General features: G+C 31.1%; 1 protein-coding gene across 1 annotated transcript; it reads left to right on the top strand.

Moving 5' to 3' along the window:
• Window positions 1-1,337: 1,337 nt before the first annotated feature.
• Window positions 1,338-17,819, top strand: LOC124352775 (UMP-CMP kinase 2, mitochondrial-like). The gene is made up of 6 exons (XM_046802440.1): window positions 1,338-1,486; window positions 3,805-3,908; window positions 5,186-5,309; window positions 7,767-7,968; window positions 13,451-13,642; window positions 17,565-17,819. Exons 1-6 carry the CDS (start codon window positions 1,393-1,395, stop codon window positions 17,794-17,796), a joined length of 948 nt encoding a protein of 315 aa, XP_046658396.1. The 5' UTR covers window positions 1,338-1,392; the 3' UTR covers window positions 17,797-17,819.
• Window positions 17,820-18,964: the final 1,145 nt, after the last annotated feature.

Genomic DNA, 18,964 nt, shown 5'->3' with positions numbered 1-18,964 from the left:
ATAGCAATTGTCAAAGAAGAAAATAAGCTAAAATTTTGGATTTATACATGACATCTAGGTTACTTTCATACATACAATTTATTCCATCCATCCTACTGCTCATTTATTCGAATTTCCCACTCTAGCACCAGCGTCAGTCAGCCAATTATGTGTTCACCCAAACATGTGCCATGAACTCGTCTGTATTGTAAAAAGCTTCTGAGAGCAATGCAGTTTTCAGACGAGTTTTAAATGCCTTAGGCATTGCGGCACTTTTTATGAAATTTGGCAGTTTGTTGACAAACTGAGCTCCTGCCTGAGAAGGCAAACGCTCATGTACTAACGTCCTGTGTCTCCCAGTTCGGTAGTTGTCTGTTAGGTTAGAACTGGTTTTGTTGTAGTATGCTTTTCTCAAGATGAGCTCATATCGTGTTTTTAAAAACACTTATACTAAACATAATATACCAAAGTCTACAGATATTCCTACTTAACCTTTTTTATTTATTTATTTTTAAAGGAGGAGCCGATCTCCTTTTATGCCTTATTCTGCCCGTCCTCATGGGCCACTGGCATGTGCGAGGATCTTATGAAACAGAATATGGGGGAGAGTCTATACAGTACAAGGTCGATGGTACTGATAAAAAGTGCAACGGTTACAGACAGGATTCGAACCTGCGCTATCTCTAACTCAGACTCAAAGTCCAACGTCTTCGCCAATCGGCCATCGGCACTCCCAAATCTTGTCCTTCTGTTGTTCTTTACTTGCTTTTTTTCGATGTGGTGAAACCTTTAATAATATAGAGTGGAAAATAGGTGCGATCTGTTAAATTGCTTAAATAGGAAGTGCTTCTTTTTCCTTAGGGTTAATTGTAAGACAGGACCTTTTGGTCTTAATTCGCCCTTTTGTACATTATGATTATGATAAAAATAGTTCATAACCATTTCAGCATTTTTAACACCTTTAAGTTGGGCACGTGATGGAGGCAAACGATTATAGTACTTAAGTAATAATTTAATAACAACTAACACTTAAGTTAACATTTACAGCAGATAATGTTTTCATTATGTGATCCATATCATACAGAAGGATAAATAGTGAGTATAACTACGAACCAAGTAAATTTAAGTACAGTAAAAATAGTCCAGATTTATTAAGAAAACGTATTTTGAAAGTCTAACATGTCCTCATACAGTAATTGATCACCACTATAGAGATTAAAAAACTACTTAAGAATCAATAAACTTGTTAGTAAATGTTAAGTACCTTTGATCTGATTGTATTATATGAGAATAAACATAATTCAGTTTCAAAACGTCACAGTTTTGGTACTCTTGAAATAAAACTACTTATCTTTAAAATCTCCGAGGTCAATTTGATGGTGATAGCTTGACAAGCCAATATACGAGTAATGCATGTCAGTATTGGTTATCGATGATGGCGAGATTATGAATCTGGTTGTACATTATATCACACTCTTCGTCTTCTTTGGAATTTCAATTTGTGATGGTAAAGTATGCATGTACTTACTTTAGAGGACATTTAGTTATTTTAAGAATTGCTTTATTTTGTTTATATATAAAATATACAAAATTTACAAACAGGAAATAAGTGTTAAGGTTGTTTTTGAACTCAGTACTTGATACATTTATCGAACATAGTCTCTATAACACATCTCCAGCAATTAACTCCATGTAACTCAGGTGTACGAGTATCTTTGTATGGTAGACTTTCTCTACTCCACAGTCTTAATACAATTTTGTACTATTTGAGAAGGATCTTTCTTTTTGAATTAATCTGAACGAATTATATTATTATCAATAATTTCATTGGCGACACCTATTGGAGTAAAGGGATATGTAGAGTAGCCTAGTAGTAATTAGTAAACATATATATATTTGTGTTATTTACAAGAATTGGATTTACTGTTTATTATTTAATTCGAAATGAAAAGTGGAAAAAATATGAAAGACGTAAACATCTTTCTGGGGCAAATAGTTCTTAATAAAATGTAAACTGAATGTTAAAAACGTAGCCGTAGACCTCAAATTTAGGCGATTCAGCTTTTCAATGCCAGGATAAAAACGCAAAACATTCTAATTTTTAAAACATTTTGTTGAAAATAACGCACTTTCTAACATTTTTCCTTTTTAAGAGAAGAAACATACTGGAGTGAAAAAGTAGATTATGCGTAGTTCACACGACTATCTCCGAACTAGTTACAGGTAACAGGTTAAAATCTGCTTCAAGATTTTTTAGTCGGTATTTGCTTGTGATGTGACCAATTATGGTAACAAAATCCCTCAAGACCAAAAAATTGAAATATTGTGCACTTAGTAGCCAGAACATATGAAAAACACACTAAAAAGAAGGATATACCTTTTATACAGCTGCATTTGAGTTATGAGTTAAGAAAGTTACCACTTTAAAAATGAACTGTGAATAAATTATATTAAATTTATTGAATAAAATATTTTAAGAAAATAACACTTCTTTTTAAAGAAATATAACAAGAAAATAATTTTTAAATATATAAAACACATAATTTAATTCAATAAGTTATTTAAATATTTTATCTATATTAATTTATAATTGAAATAAATCATAATTAAGAAACCTATCAAGTTTTATGATACCTCGATTATGGATGGCACAGATATAGTAAGATTTAATTGCTTAAAATGTCTTGTGGAGTGATAAATAATCTCCTGTTTTATATATCTCTAAAAGAAATGAAAAGAGCTTGTAATATAAACGATAGCACCACCTTAAAATTATTCCTACTTTATATATCTTGATATGTCATCATTATAAATTTAAGTTTAGTTTGTGTGGAATATACGTAGTTTAAATACATCATGGAGTCAAACCACGAAGGCATCTGTTACAGAGTTAAGAAGTCAACTGCATAAATTTTGCAACAGCTGTGTTCTTATTCTACAAGGCAACAAAACTTGGAACTGGGTTATTGGCCTTTATGTTTTATGATTCATTCGATTACGTCAACACTTATGACGTGTGAGGGGGTGTATATTTTGTTTTATTAAAAAATATACTTTATTACTTATCAGTGAAACGTATTTGAATTCTAATTTTGAAATTTGCAATTTAAATTTACTCGAATTTAAACTTTCTTAAATTTTAATAATAATAATAATTATTATACAGGTTACATTAAACAGTCCTATGACAAGTTTTCGACACAAAGAATCGGCGAAAGGTATGCTGAACAAAGTTCAATCTTACAAAAATATGTATCATAAATACTGGAAGTACGTTCCATGCTCAACCTAATATGCTATTTCATTTCGTTTCATTATGGCGGCCGCTGAAACTTCAAAAACATTCACTCCATTATTTATAAACCTAGAAAAAATGGATTTTGAATGTCTATATTTTCTAACCTTTTTGTTGGAAAACTTTTTCATCTTGAACGGTTTAAAGATATTGCGTTTTGTAAATCCCATAAAAATGTATTCCTATTCTCAGCTATCACGAAATCTACCTACTTCTTCTGACTGAGCCGGAAGTACTACTTTATACTCTATTTGAATTAATTGTCAGTAAACTTAAATTCATACATATTATCCGTATTTTATTTGCTTGCATACTGTTTTGGTTGGTTCTATTGAGATTTTAATACAACTTTCCTCTTAATGCCTGTTTCTGTTTCCAGCACGAGTGTCATATCGACATGTTATATTTTCTAACCTTATGTTATTATGTTATGTTATTTTCTAACCTTATGCTAAATATGTTAGCATTATATATAAAGATTGCTACTTCCTTATACGTCACATTCTTACACAAAAATGTTATTTTACCAGATGACGTCGAGTACAACAAGTTTTTGCAGGCGTCCATCTCCCAAGGTCTCAAAATATTCAGTGGCATTGATGAAATAGTTAGGTACTTCAGAGAAAATGAAACTGTGAGTAAAATTACAAATAAAATGTAAGAATTGTCATATATATTGTGGCTTGTATTATTATTTATGAATAAGTAAGAAGATAATTTATTTTCTTGCGATTTTTTTAACAATTATTATATTGTAATTTGATATAACAATATGATATAACAATTCATACAAAAACCTCAAACATTTTGTAATTTATCATCTAACTATTCAAAATATATACATTTTAGAAGAAAAACAAAAAAGTGTTACCAATCATAGTCTACAACTACAAATAACAGCATAAATATGTTTACATTTCAGTATTGTTGTTATAGAGCTAAATCCGATAACACTAGAACAGTCATCTTGTCATATATAATTGATGACATAGTTTGATAAAGTATTTGTCTGTTCAAAAATACACGTAGAAATATTATGAACTTAAATTTGTTTCTAAACAAAAATTAACCCATATAAAGTTAGAGAATGGATATTATGGTTTTGAAATTTTTTGATTGACAAGTTACGTATGTCAACTGCGTTTTGTGGTTTACACTCAATCTTATACTAACGTACTTTTTATGAAATTTTATATCTGTAAGTTGTAAATTGGTTGTGAAAAATACTTTAGTAGTGTATGCAAGAGGAAGTAGCATTTTTCATTTTCTGCAACAATTTTAACTACAGTAATAATATGTAAATGTCGATATACTCATAAGATTTTTCATACACATTTATAAATACTTTGTGAGGCGGAACTATTTATTATATCTGTTAAATGTTAATAAGCTATTTATTCAATTTTCAATATTATTAATCTATTTTACTTAAAAGTCTAATTTTGTGTCTGCAAATAAAAATTCTTTTATTTGACCCAATTTTAGTTAGTCTAGACACAACTTATCCTAGTATATAGAGCACGTTACAAAATTGTTCCATACTTATTTTAATAGTTCTGAATTAAACACAGATTGATGGTACGTCTGTTTGTTTAAGAAATGTTAGGTAGTGTCCGAATTGTATCCCTGAATTAATATTACATTTGATTACATTTTTATCACATTCACTACATCTCTGACTCATATTTTCTGGACTACATTCATGATACTCATACAATCTGTTGTAAATGGCCATAAGGCGTAATCCAGTCAACGTATCCGTAATAAACGATGGATGATGTCTACAAAACTTGCCTAAAACAAATGATAATGTCAAGAAATTGATCTGACATATATTAGTAGTACAGTAGATTCAGTTGAAACATTGTTTTTATTTCCTTTTAATGGGCTCCATATATTATTTTTTTTCAGAGCACTCTGTCAAAGAGTATTCTTGAGACTTTTTTAAATGACTGTCTGTTCATGGAGGATCCAGGAGTACCTGACGACAAAGACCGGAAACCCTTCATTGTAATTGAAGGCAACCACCGATCCAGTGAGTGGTAATATAGGTAATTGTTATATCTTCACATGTACTGTATATACGTATTAGTTTGAAAAATTTACCTTCTTCAGATAAAACTTATTTTAGTACCACTTAAACATAAATTAAAAAGGTTCGGTGAGTGGTTTCAGAGAGTGTTTTAAATTTGAGTGCACGCTTATATTAAGGATAAGTAGGTGGTGATTTTTAGAGCACAGGGTTATAATAATTAAAAATGCAAAAATTATTTAGAAAATGTAGTTATAGTGTTGAATGAAATAGGCTGATTTCTATATATAAATATAAAAAAATGATAATATCTTCATTGCATTATTTTAGTTATTTCAGTGCAACATCGGGCTGTCATAAAACTAATTCATGAAGAGACTGGAACGTATTGAAGATCAAAAGACGTTTGAGGCAATTTTTTTAAAATTTGATACACTGAAATCAACTCTGCTGTTTTCCATGTGCTGGTGTTCTAAGTCATTAGTCTTTTAGTGTTGCGTAGCATATAATTATTATGCACGTAAATATAAAGATGTATGTGATATGTAGGCCAATACAATACAGTTTAATTCATATTACTATAAATAACAACAGTGATAATTTAATTTTTTACTTTAGGATCAGACCTTGATACATGCAATACAGTAGTGCTTGTGAATAAAAAACTCGTATATGTTTACTTCAATAAGTACACAAAAGGTCGCTTAAGTAGTTAGCCTAATATTTGTCAACCTTATAGTAATGAAAGTTACGCAACAAAAGCATTCCAACTACCAACTGAATATTAGTTTTTATTATAATAGTTATACAAACTAATGTAATCACTGGAATTACTGAGTGTTAAATGTTATTTTGGTTCTTTAACAGATCATTATCGAATTTCGTTGCTATCAGATTTTAATCCCATCGAAGATGTTCCATGTAGCATATTATTGAACCCGTGTCAGTTGGATTTGCTATGGCGATGGTGCTCAGTTAAAAAGGCCTTGTATTTAAAATAACTATGCAGAATATTATTTATGTTACGATTCTGTTTCAGAGTTATTTAGCTTTAACTGTAAAACACAAGTCGTTTTAGGCTTAAATTCAGTAAAAATAATCTTGGTATTGGCACAATTTCTCATTAAAGTTTAGAGAAAATATATTCCTTAATGATTCCATAATATCAATCTCTTTTTAGAGACGATAAAACCATCAATATAAACTTTTACAAGGTGTGTCTGAAAGATGCAATTTTTATAACTAGACTGAAATCCAAATGATGCTGTTTGGATTGGATGCCTAATGAGAAATGTTGATTATCCGTAATCGAACAAATATTTTACGTGTAATTAGTATTCCCCGAGGCGTCATTGTGGAACAAAATGCACACAGTCCAGTATTCTGATATTTACATTGGTTCAGATATAGATATTATAGATATGTTAGTTACAGAATGTAATAACTCATTGGGAACAACCCATAGCATGCCACCCAGCATTTTAGTAGTTTATTAGTACAATATTTTACAAAATTACAACTGCAAATCCGTTGAACTAAATATTTATTGTAAAAGATTATATTCTTTGGTGCATGTATAGGCTATCTAAAGATTAACTGAGGATTGCATGTAATTAAATCTACGAATTTGAAACTCTTGAGTCAAATTTTTAAGATGTTCGTAATCACATTTTAATTACAGAAACATTTTCAGCGTGTTCTGAATTTTCGTATTGTGTCAATTTTTTCCACCATGGCTTCGTTATATATATATATATAAAATTTGGTTGCTTAACCGTGACTTGGGATCGTGCCAAAACATCGTTGTGGGCTTGATTGTGTACCTGTTTAGACAATGAGAACACATCTTCAACTAGATTACATTTTTCGTAGTAAAGAAGTCTTCAAAATTCGTATTGAATCAACCCTTCCTACCATAGCTATCATCTAGCAGTCATTACACATAACGTAGCTACATAATGTTTGATCAGTTGATTAAGATACTGACCAATGTGATTAAAACGTGATTAATATGTATGTACGTGTATGTAATGTATGAAAGTAAAAGAGTAAATCATTGTAAAAGAGCATAATTTGGAGTATCCTTCATACGTAGAGCAGTTCTTCAAGAAATTATCACAGGTCAAGAACTCTCAGAAGTCCAAAACAATCAATTCTACACCACATGCTATAGGATACAATAGATCAGTATAATGCAGATTTGTTCATTCTTTCTAAGGTCAAGTTTAGAAAGAAAAATACATTCTGTGTACAATGTGATTTGGCTACTAGCTGTATAAATAATAAATAAGGTAAATGTTTTTGAAGATATTACATTTATGTATGAAGTAGAAAATTTCATTTTATAAATAAGGTATTTGGCTTTTTAATTTGTATGTTTAATTTCAGTAGGCTATAAATGTGTGTTCAAAGTTTCACTGGTCAATGCTCGCTCAAATGCAATTCTCTCTTGAACTTCAGGTAGAGAAGTGATTGGAATGCGACTGTCCAGAATCCTCGGTGGCAGATTTCTCATCCACCCAGCGCCGTGTCTAGCCAAGTACTTGGAAGTTGTGCCCAAGAGAACGCTACTCAGGAGAGCGTACTACGCACTTTCTCTGTACGCGCAGGCTTTCAATGTCAAGGTCCAGCTAAGTCTGAACCGAGCAGTCGTTCTCAATGGGTAAGCTCATTACATAAAACGTCAAATTTATAATGGTCAACACAAATATTGTGGAACACGTGTTGTTGATGGAAAAATGAAACTGTGCTATTTACTAGGACACAATATATTTCGGTTTATTATTTCCTTAAGGTGTTTTGGAAGAAAGTGAGAAGACTTTACAGGTGGAGATTGTATAATCGGAAAAAAAACAATGATCGTTGATGTTGATTTTCTTGGAACTTGTAAAAGTTGTTTCGGACCTGAAGAGGTTGTTCATCGAGATGAAGGCTATTGAAAAATTACTAACCTATTCTTTGTCTGCCGGTTTCAGTGTTTCCTACAGTTAAAACTCAAGAATCCCGTTACCATTGATAATTACTAACTGTCATAGAACTTGAAAATGCATGATGTGTCCCCAGGGAGTCATGTTTACATGTTACTAATTTGTATCTAACAGAAAAATAAGAAATTTCCTTTCATCTCAGCAGCGATGACGTGATAGGAGAAAGATAAAGTGACATACGTGACGCTCGTTGAACAACGAATCGTAGGAATCACGCATGATTCATCGACAAGTTTAATAATCAGTGGAAGTCCCGAAGTCCCGAAATTGGAGAGTAAATTACATGAGTATTAATGAAAACTTCTACGGCATTCCGTTTATGAGATCCTGAAATTTTATAATCATTATTGAAATAAGTAGGCTTCTTCTTAGACCAGTTCTAAGACCGTACTAAGACCAGCTTAGTAAGGCTCAGCATATCCTTTCCACCAATAATTTAATTAAGATGTATATATAGAATTAAAGGGAATTTGAGTAGTTTCTAATAATTGTATAGGGAGTATAAACATATACTTTCAAAAATATCGAAGTGCAGAAAAATCTGTTTTGTAAACGGATAGTGAATAGTATGAAGGCATGTGGAATATTCCATAGAATTTTTTTGGTTGAGTAGTTTACGAAATTCCATTAGCTTACTAAATTCCGTAATACTTAATAGGTTGGTGTATTTGTTTCGTCGATCACACCATCTATTCAATTCGATCATTCTCAATATTGACGTAAACAAATCTTTCAAACCAAAATTAAAACTTGTTGAAAACATTTCAAACTTTTATTTTAATATGTTTATTTTTATAAACCTTATTTATACAATGCAATATTTTATTTCAGATAATGTATATAAAGATAATAATAAACAAACATAACGTATATTTTATAATATAATAGACACTTGTACATAGTACAGTTATATCAAATATTTTGTTGTAAAGTATAGCTTATTGTTAAGTAAATATCAGAGTAAAGTTATATGTTATTATTGGAAGAGTCGATGGCCGAGTGGCATAAGATATTGGACTATGGATAGCGTAGACAGAGCAGGTTTCAGTTCCCATCTGTGACCGTTGCAATTTTTATCAGTACAATTAATAGTAGTAGTGTAGAACTCATAGCACCATGGATCTGTAGTATATGGAACATGCCAATGGCCCATGAAGACGAGCAGTATAATACTTAAAAGGGGGTCGGCTCCCCTTAAAAAGTGTCTGCATATCATTGTTTTAATCTCATCAGTACAAGCTTTTACAACTTGGCCTAACCATTTATACTAAATTTGTACAACTTGCTCTAACAATTTTGAATAAATTTTTATGGAATCGCAAATAGCGTAAAGTAGTTGATATTAAGCTTTGAATATTAATGCATAGGGATATATTTTTATGAGTAAACTATTAAAAGATCTGTTTGTATAACACTATAAGAAGTAGGTAGATTTCCGCACTAATGCTATACTTATAGTATAGCATTTATAAGTGGCCTGCTGCATGGACGTTTACCCCCACAAACCCTCTGCTCTTGACCTCATTTCTTTGAATGTACAATTACAATCTGAACTCACTACATATTATTAGTTTTTATGGAAATTTAATGTATACAGTCTCTTTTCAGTTATCTTGTAACTGTAAATTAGTAATTACCATTTTGTGCTTTATAGATGAGGTATTTTTGAATCTTTGACCGGCAACCATATAAGAAAACATTGTGCGTTAGTTTAACTGCAGTATTTAGAATAGTATTTCATCCATCCAAATTTTTAACGAACATTTAATTCTCGAAAAAAATGTAACAGCAAGATTAAATTTTTTTATTTCAGCCTCCAACTTACACATCTTTGCAAGATATCTCTTTTATTACAGTGTGAAATGAATTTAATCTAAATCGGCAACGCTGGAAGTGATGACTGATACCTTTATAATGATCAGAGTAAGAGTTATATCCATAACTAGAACATTATATCTGTTGACTACTGCCAAGATATTGGGCGAGTGCTATGTTATCCTACAATGCAAACTTAATGACTGTGAATTGATACCAGAATAATGCTTGAGCGTCCTACCTATTTATTTTTCTCTCATCACCTAATTTATCCTTTCTGACTACTTTTAATTTGTGTTTAGAGTTCTAAAAAGAAAGCTCTTGGCTCATTTAGTTTTACCAGGCGTGAAAATTGCGGAAAACGTGGAAGAATCACGTTCTTCCACACGTTTAACATTTTTAGCTAAGGTATCTATTTTGCTGGCACTTTGTGTAAGAAATTATTAGAATGAACAAGGAATCGCTTAATAAAATTGTAAAATGCCTCTCCCTGGTCGTTTATTCTGAATAAGCATCTCATGCTGAACCTTACCCTGGCTGGCATGGTTTAGCTCCGTCAAAGTCGCCGGTTAAATTGCTTCTGATGCAAATGTCGTGTGTGCCATTAGGAGCGTAATTACGTACACGCTGTACAATCGGCAGACCGCAGCAGGCAGATCTGCTGTTTGTGTAGTCTAGACGTAAAAACTTTTATAATAAGTTTTTACAGAGTTTGACATACATAATATTAACATTATATGCAATGTTACTAATATTATATGTACGTTCTTAAATAGATTTAAAATATTATAAATAAAGTACTTCGGTTGTATTTATACTATAAATGAATATATTAGTGTTAGGACCAACAAAGTTGTAAGCCTAGATTATAATACTTCAGTTGGCATGGTCAGAAAAGATGTATTAATATCTTATTACAAATGAATATATTAGTGTTAGGACCAACAAAGTTATAAGCCTAGATTAAAATACTTCAGCTGGTACAGTCGGTAAAAAATGTATTACATGTCTGACGTGTTATTTTGTACAGTAAAATTTCTTTTTAATGTTAAATCTCTAATAAACTGGCTTATTAATATTTTAGTTTCAAAAGTTTAAAAACCCCACTGAATTAACAAAGTATTTAAGCAGTATTTTTCTTTAAATCATTAAGTAAGTCAAATGAACTTATGGCATTAATGTAGTATTTACAATATTAAACAATATAATTAACTAGTATATGAGGAAAACAAATGAAAAGAATATTTACAAATATTATAAAGAACAAAAACATAAAACAATTTCCATTTAATGGTTAAGGCTTCTTTGTTTGAAGTTTATCTTTGTGGTGGTTAAGTGGTTAAAGTTTGTTACACATTAATTTTCTTATGACATAACATTCAATACAATTGTACCGGATTTGGTTGCAATAACTTAGAAAGTATAATTGTATTCGTTCGTAATACGTTACTTTTCAAAGCTTTGTATTTTAAACATTTTTCTTCTACAAGATATATAATGATTTATCTAAAAATAGTTGTAAGGCCAAATAAAATATATGGTTACAAAAATTAAAATATTTAAAGTATATACGATGATTACATGAAGACTGAAAAAGCTAAAGGTATTAAATGCCAAAACACAAATTTTCACGAGTAATAAAAGACCACATTAATTCTTAAAATAACCAAATTTATTTTACAGATTCTTTACCAATCAGTACAAAATAGTATTCAATTACAAAACTGAAAATGCTATCTTATTTCACAGCTTAACAGTAAAATTATAAAGTAGATCATATTTCAGAAATATCTAAGTTCAGTATCTAACAGACCTAAGTGGCATGAGACATTATACTTAACAAACAACTTAACAGCAGGGGTGATTTAGTGAAAAGGGCACTTAGATCTGTTGGCAATGCTACACCTCTTGGACTCACACCAGTGCATTCTGTTGGATACTGTAGAAACTATATTAAACAGTTTTGGCACATAAAGCTCTTAGCACTGCATTGGCCCTTGGATATAGAATATTTAGCAGCAAAAAATTAAAATAGTAAAAACCGCACTTAGTACCTTTTCCAGTCTTCATTTTCTGAAAATTCGGTTATGATCTTATTTAATTTTGTTGATTGGAAGAGAGGGTGTGGGTAAGGTAACTTAAGTTTCAACGTTTCGAAACATTATAATCTTTCTAAATAAATAAAAAACCGCCATCTATTGTCCCGAAGGATAAAAGAAAGGAGGAAGAATCGGCTACTGACGAATTTAAATTTTAGTTTGTGCCAGAAATAATAAAACGATTTGAAATTTTTTGCTGTGTACTTACATCACATTATAGAATACAGTGAAATTCTCAAAATCAAGTGCAATGCTGTGGATTCAGTAACATTCTTATATTAATTATCAGTCAAAGAAAATATTTAAGAACATAAATAAGATTTAAAAATATAGTATACACGTAGACTACACTTTAGATAATAGGGAGGGCATGGTTGATAATAAAGGCTGATGTGCGCATTTCATCCAGAGAAAAGATAACTATGGTGGTCAGCCCAAGCAGTCAATACGTCATCATATGTTCGTTTATAGAAGTTTTAAATTAAAAAGATTGCGATGAATACATTTTTAACCTAAGAGGATTCCGTAGAAATATTCCGTTCAAGAATTTATATGAGTTAGGCAAGTTTACAATATATGGATTCGTGAACAAACCCTCTAGAATGTGGATCTGTTCCGTTATAATACTGTCCCGAAAATGTATTTCGTTCGTCAATGCCACTCCAGGGAAGAGTCGAAGGTGCAGCCGAGGTCGGAGTCATTACTGTTAGCCCGATTTAACCTATCTCCAGCAAGTCTATTTTCTATATTATAAACACTGAACAAATTTACATTACTTTGTCAATATTTATCATAATGTAGCAATACATAGAAAGACTTCAACTTCTGGGCACAGATGTTGAAATGTAACCAGGAAGAACTATCATATTATTTTGAATTCATCCGTAACAATGGTGATCTAAAGTTTACTATGTTTTTAGCTCTATCATATTACGTTGAGTTAAGGAATAATTTTAAATACATATTTATTAAATTTCAAAAATATTAACTTTCTAACGTTATAATTATGTGTTTAATAGCTCTCGAAATTTAGTGATGTTTTGGCCAAATAAGCAGTTAAATTCATGCCTTGTTGAAAAGAAGAAAATATTTCAAATAATATCTATGTTTAATATATGACAATATGGAGAAAGTTGTATTTGCAATGCTAAAAGAAACTACGAAGATATCCATTAGTCTTTATGTGTGTACAGTATGTTTCCTTTAAAAGCACATTTTATACCATAATTACTAACTTTTTTAGCTATTGGTTGGATCAACTGGCTTTTCATCTCACCCAGTCCTTTCCTCGTGGTCCACTGCCACCCGTCAACTCTAACATCTTCGACTTCCCAGAAGGTCTCCTCCGTCCAGATGTCATCTTCTATTTGAACATTCCTGATAATCTTAGATCCATGAACATGACAACGAGGAGCCCACTCAACTGGAAACCAAGGTGAACATTTATACTACTCGTATAGAGATTTCTCCGAAATAAAACTGTCAGGACTGACAAATTATTTAGCACTTTATAAAAGGTTTATGATCATTAGAAGATTGAAAAAATATACTCATTGGTTAGTTAAGTATACTTAATAATGTTCAAATACTTTGAAAACAACGAAGTACAAAATATTCTACCAGTGTGGATAAAAATACCAGAGGTCCTTACATTTTAATGCCGTTACAATTTATATTTGCCAGCGTCATCTGTGAGGAAATTGTCAGCAAGGTGGTAATTTCTTGGATCATCCTTTACTGACGGAATGGCGACTCATCCGTGGTAGAATGGATGCGATACATGTTTCGTACTGTCATAACTAAAACATATCGGCAAAAAATACGTTATTAACTTAAAAATATCTGTAACAAAATGCAGTATAGTGATGCACTAGTTCAAAAGTCATATTTAAAAAATGTGAGAAAAGGTGAAACAAAATATGTTTGAGGGCGTCAGATACTAAAGATTTAGTTGTTGGACTGTTTGCGTTGATGTACCAATAACATGAGTAAATTACGATAAAGGAAAACAATGTTAAATGTATTGCATAAGGTAAAGTATAAATACGTGTTAGAAAACTTATGCATAGGTAAAGGAAAGAAACATCCTTAATTTTATACATTGCTAATGTTTGCACAATTTTCGAACGACTTGAGTGATATTCGTTTGTTAGCTTTATCGCAAGATAATGCAGTTTTTAGTTAAATATCGTTCATGTGAGACATTAATTAAATAATAGGGTTTTTTTTTAACTTTTTCCTTTTGTTAACATCTGAGAAGCAACAAGTTCTCATTAGCTCAGAGTTAGAGAAGACAATTTTACTTATGTACTCTTTTGTACATGTCTATCTATACGCACGATAACTCGAAAACGACCTGTAGGCTTGCATTAAACTAAATTATTATATGGCAACACTGAGTTGGATGATGGTGCGTGTCACTTCATGTGATTTAACTGAGCGTTAGTGAGTATTTTTATATTTGCATTATGGGTATCCATGGTGGCAACGAGAAAATAGCAGCATAAATTGGTAAGCAAACTTAGTACAGTAATTTGAGTCTTCTACATATGGCAGCTTTATTCATAGAGTCAAAAGAAAAAAACAATAATAGGGTGGAAATAAATGTAAACATTGATGAAAATATTTGATTTGAACACACTCTTGCATTGTAGTACCCTCCCTAGCTGACCAAAACATTCATTATTTCAACACTGCTACGAAGAACCATGTTTATTATTTGAAACCTAACTTAATAAACAAAAATGTGAAAAGATGCCTCAAGAAAGATTTCAACTGTAAACTTTTAATTTTGCATGAGCAACTTCATTTTAAAATAACGTAAAGTAAAAATGTCTTATTTTATCAGACAAAGTTAGGGCTAAGAAGCTCTCTAACACTTAACCTGGGAGCCAACGGCTTGAAGGTGACTTCCGAACCACCAATGGCCGGGCAGAAGGACTGCTTGCATGGAAAGGATCGTTCAGCGGTCCATCCAACCAGCAGCCACGCTCGAAGTTGCTTGATGCAGTTATATTGCATAAAAAAGCATGGACTGTATAAAAACTGTGCATGTCCAACTACGAAATTTAGGTTAGCGTCATTGAAGCCTATTGCTTAGGAGGATGACACAATTTTTCCTTTGTATATCGGAAGATAAAAATATTTCTTTTCTGTATGATGTTTTGTATGTTCGCAAGGCATCTCGAGAACTAAATGAGTTATAGATTTGAAATTTTATAAGCTCTCTCAGCGAAACCTTTTATGTGACTCATGGTATGGCGTACAAACACTTTGTTATATATTAATTACAAATTTAATTTATGAAATTTTTAGCTCTTAAAACTATAGAGATTGTTTTAGTTTATAACAAATATACAATTAGTATGCTTAATTAAGTTTTCTGTAATACGGATATGCTTGCATAATATAGTACACTGGAGGAGTTTACGGCAGGACTAAAAGCTTTGTGCTAGGTTAGTGTAATGTTAGAGTAATTCAAAATTACTAATTATATGATACAATACAAGATATGGAAAGTGAGTATTTATTATCACTTCGATAAACAGAACTCAATGGAATAATAAAAGTATTGAAGGACACTTCAAACAACCCGACTGTTTCACAACATTAATTTAAGAAACACTTTCACATCGTGTCTTTCATTTGTCATCTTTTACTAAGCCGCTTGTGTTTCGAGACGGGAGATAATTTTTCAAGTCATTACAATCGCATTGTTGGGAATAACTTGAAATACTTGAATAAAGATATCAGAAAGGCACTTTAAACTCTATAACAATTATGCGTTCACAAAATAACGAAGTTTTTCACCAACTAACACATCAATATTTAACTCTGTTTATATAATGCATTTTATTCAATATTTTGTAAATACTGCATACACAGCAAGTCACTCTTGAAATAAAAAAGATTGCAATCTAATACAAAAGATAATACACTAAGGAGATTGCTGATGCACCTCCAAATATGTTTAACTCGTTTTCTGTCTCCATAACAATATTTGTGTATGAGAGTTCGTATGAGTTGGGTCTACATGAGAATATTGTAGAAATAATATTACCATATTTTATTAGGAACAGAGGCGAATAGTGGAGACAGGTTCGAGAGCGGAAGCTAGATACGTTATTACATTTCCACTACGGCAGGTATGACGGCATGCAGTTTTATTTCAAGGTGCAGTAGGATCCTCTCTTACATCTGATGTACAGTAACGTCAAAAATATAAATTTTCTTTTAATATAAAATTACAATTTAAAAATCTAACAGTTACAGTCCTGTTTTTATAACCCATTTTTATTTATAAAGGGATTTACAATAAACTAGGAATGAGAGCTGTCCTGTTACGCATGAAAATTTTAAACGATATAGGAGAACGTAAAGACTACCACAAAACAAATAAATGAGATATGAAATTTACTTGTGATTGATAGGAATTATCATTCTTTCTGAAGTGTAACAGTAAATTTGAGAGAATGTTATTGTAAGGTGGTAATTTACTATTCCACCAAACGTTTCTGAGTTTAATAGTTTCTAAGCTCTTTTATACTGTCTTAATTTTAAGTGAACAATAAAATATGTGAGATTAGAATTGCTCTAACTAGTATAAAGTTTCTCAATCGGATAAAATAATTGTTTAACTGCACATTTAAAAACCGAAGTAAATAAGATTTTAACTCCTATCCATTTATCCTACACAATTGGAAATTATTTTTAATGAACTTTTAGGAAAGAGGAGCTGTGAACTGCAGTGACCATACCAATAATTAAATGCTTAAATTATGTAATACGTTATTTTAATAAGGTGGAAATTTTGTTTCCATGTAGAAAGTACAATAGTATGAAATACATTTTCTTTCTAATTAAATTATAATTCAAAAGACAGAAAAGGGGATGATATCAGCAATATGGTGTATATTGCATAAATAAATAGGTCTAAAAGTGCCTAATAATGAACCTAATCAAAGTGAATATTACGTCATATATTTAAGATAACTCAACCATATTTGAATAATAGAAAAAGAAGCTGATACATTTTTTAATCTGTTGAGAAAAAGTTGGAACAAATAAGGAGTGACATAAAAGTCTCATGCTTTAAATGTTACTTAGAAAAAGTGTGTAAGAAATATTCATTTGAAGTTTGTCAACGCAATTTTCACTTGTACATTATAGCAGTGTAATTTCTTATCGATGGAGCAGTTTACATAAACCTTTCATATTACTTACAAAAGATAGATCTACACTGTATTAGTAACTATTAAATTAAACTGTTAGTAAACAGCCAATAAAGTTTTAGTATGTTATTTTCAAGAAAAATAATTTTAGGTGTGAAACGTGACTTAATTATGTTTTGAATCTAGATCGCTGCAGCTGTACACAGACCTGCAGGCAAGGTACCCGATTGTCCTTCAGACGTTGACCGGAGTGTACGGACATACTGTTGATGCCATATATCAGCACATGTTGGAGAATCTGGTGACTTACAGAAACATCTGGCCATCCCACAGTAACATAGAAGTGGATTACGATATTAACAGGGTTGAAATACAACAGAGAAACGATACTGAAAGTAATAAAAACAATGGAAATTAACAATTAAAGATTCTTTCAATATAGTTTTCTTTTTTCTTTAACATTAAAAACTTCTTCACAGTTATTTGACATGATTGTCATGATTTAAAATTTGGGTTCAAAATGTTCCGAATTTGTTTTGCAAAATACCTGAACTTAGTTCCTTTGCAAAATCCTATCCTGAAATGAGGGTGTAAGGATGGAAGCTGCTGAAAGTTATTTTAACAGTCTGTGGAGCGAGTAACTCGTGCACACGGTTGTGTCATCAATCTTATGTACTACTATTTTATTAGATAAAAGTACTGGTAACTTCCTGTTGAGCATTAGAATTATTTATAATTTATTTTCAATAAAATAGTACTGTGTAATAATCTGTATTAAATCTGGATTCAGTCTGATACAGGTTTGAGACATTGCCTAAACATAACGAATATGTACTTATTTATAACGGCTGATTATAAAGTCTGAAACTAGAAATATTTTGACTGCTTTTAAAACAGATGCAAAATGTTTTCATTTGTAATTGATTGCGAAAGCTTTGATTATTTTTGGAGAAAATGTTTTGTAGTTGCAATGTACGTTTGCATTGCATACTCAGACAATTACTCAGTACATATATATATATATATATATATATATATATATATATATATATATATGAGTTGTTTATAAATGATAAATATAAATGTACAGTTTAAAAATAATATAAATATATAATTACTCTAAATAACTGACGATGTTTTTTTATAGTAGTCAATAAGCAAACAAATACACCATGTTCCTAAATTAAACGTTTAAACGTTTTTATGACTAACCCAAAGAACTTGTTAAAACCGTAGAAATAAATATCGTAGCTGAGTATCAAATAATATAACTTAGTGGATGACACAACGCTGCGACGTTTGGCAGCAGACGTTAAGAGTGAATTATAATCTGTGGCCCAACCAGTGTACTCGCTAACGATTTACCAAGTGATAATGCGTTGTTGGCATACTGGCAAAGCTGATGTCACTTTGCATCTAACGAAGCGGTGCATAGTAAGCGGTAGTGAAGCCTCTCCATAACGTTTTCTTCCTATTAGACTTATTTCTCTAATTTAATAAATTCTTGTTTAGAATACTGACGATAAAAATATATGCAATATAAGTTACAGGTAAGATTAGATTGTGTCATTCGCATTATGTGTTTG

This window comes from Homalodisca vitripennis, chromosome 1, assembly GCF_021130785.1.
Source record: "Homalodisca vitripennis isolate AUS2020 chromosome 1, UT_GWSS_2.1, whole genome shotgun sequence".
Classification (NCBI taxonomy): Eukaryota; Metazoa; Arthropoda; class Insecta; order Hemiptera; family Cicadellidae; genus Homalodisca; species Homalodisca vitripennis.
Note: the sequence above shows the minus strand (reverse complement) of the source record. Positions and strands in the feature narration are given on the sequence as shown.

Coding starts and splice junctions, on each gene's coding strand:
- LOC124352775 (XM_046802440.1), top strand. CDS start 1,393: ATGTCAGTATTGGTTATCGATGATGGCGAGATTATGAATCTGGTTGTA. Junction 1,487..3,804: donor TGGAATTTCAATTTGTGATG/GTAAAGTATGCA, acceptor TTATTTTACCAG/ATGACGTCGAGTACAACAAG. Junction 3,909..5,185: donor ACTTCAGAGAAAATGAAACT/GTGAGTAAAATT, acceptor ATTTTTTTTCAG/AGCACTCTGTCAAAGAGTAT.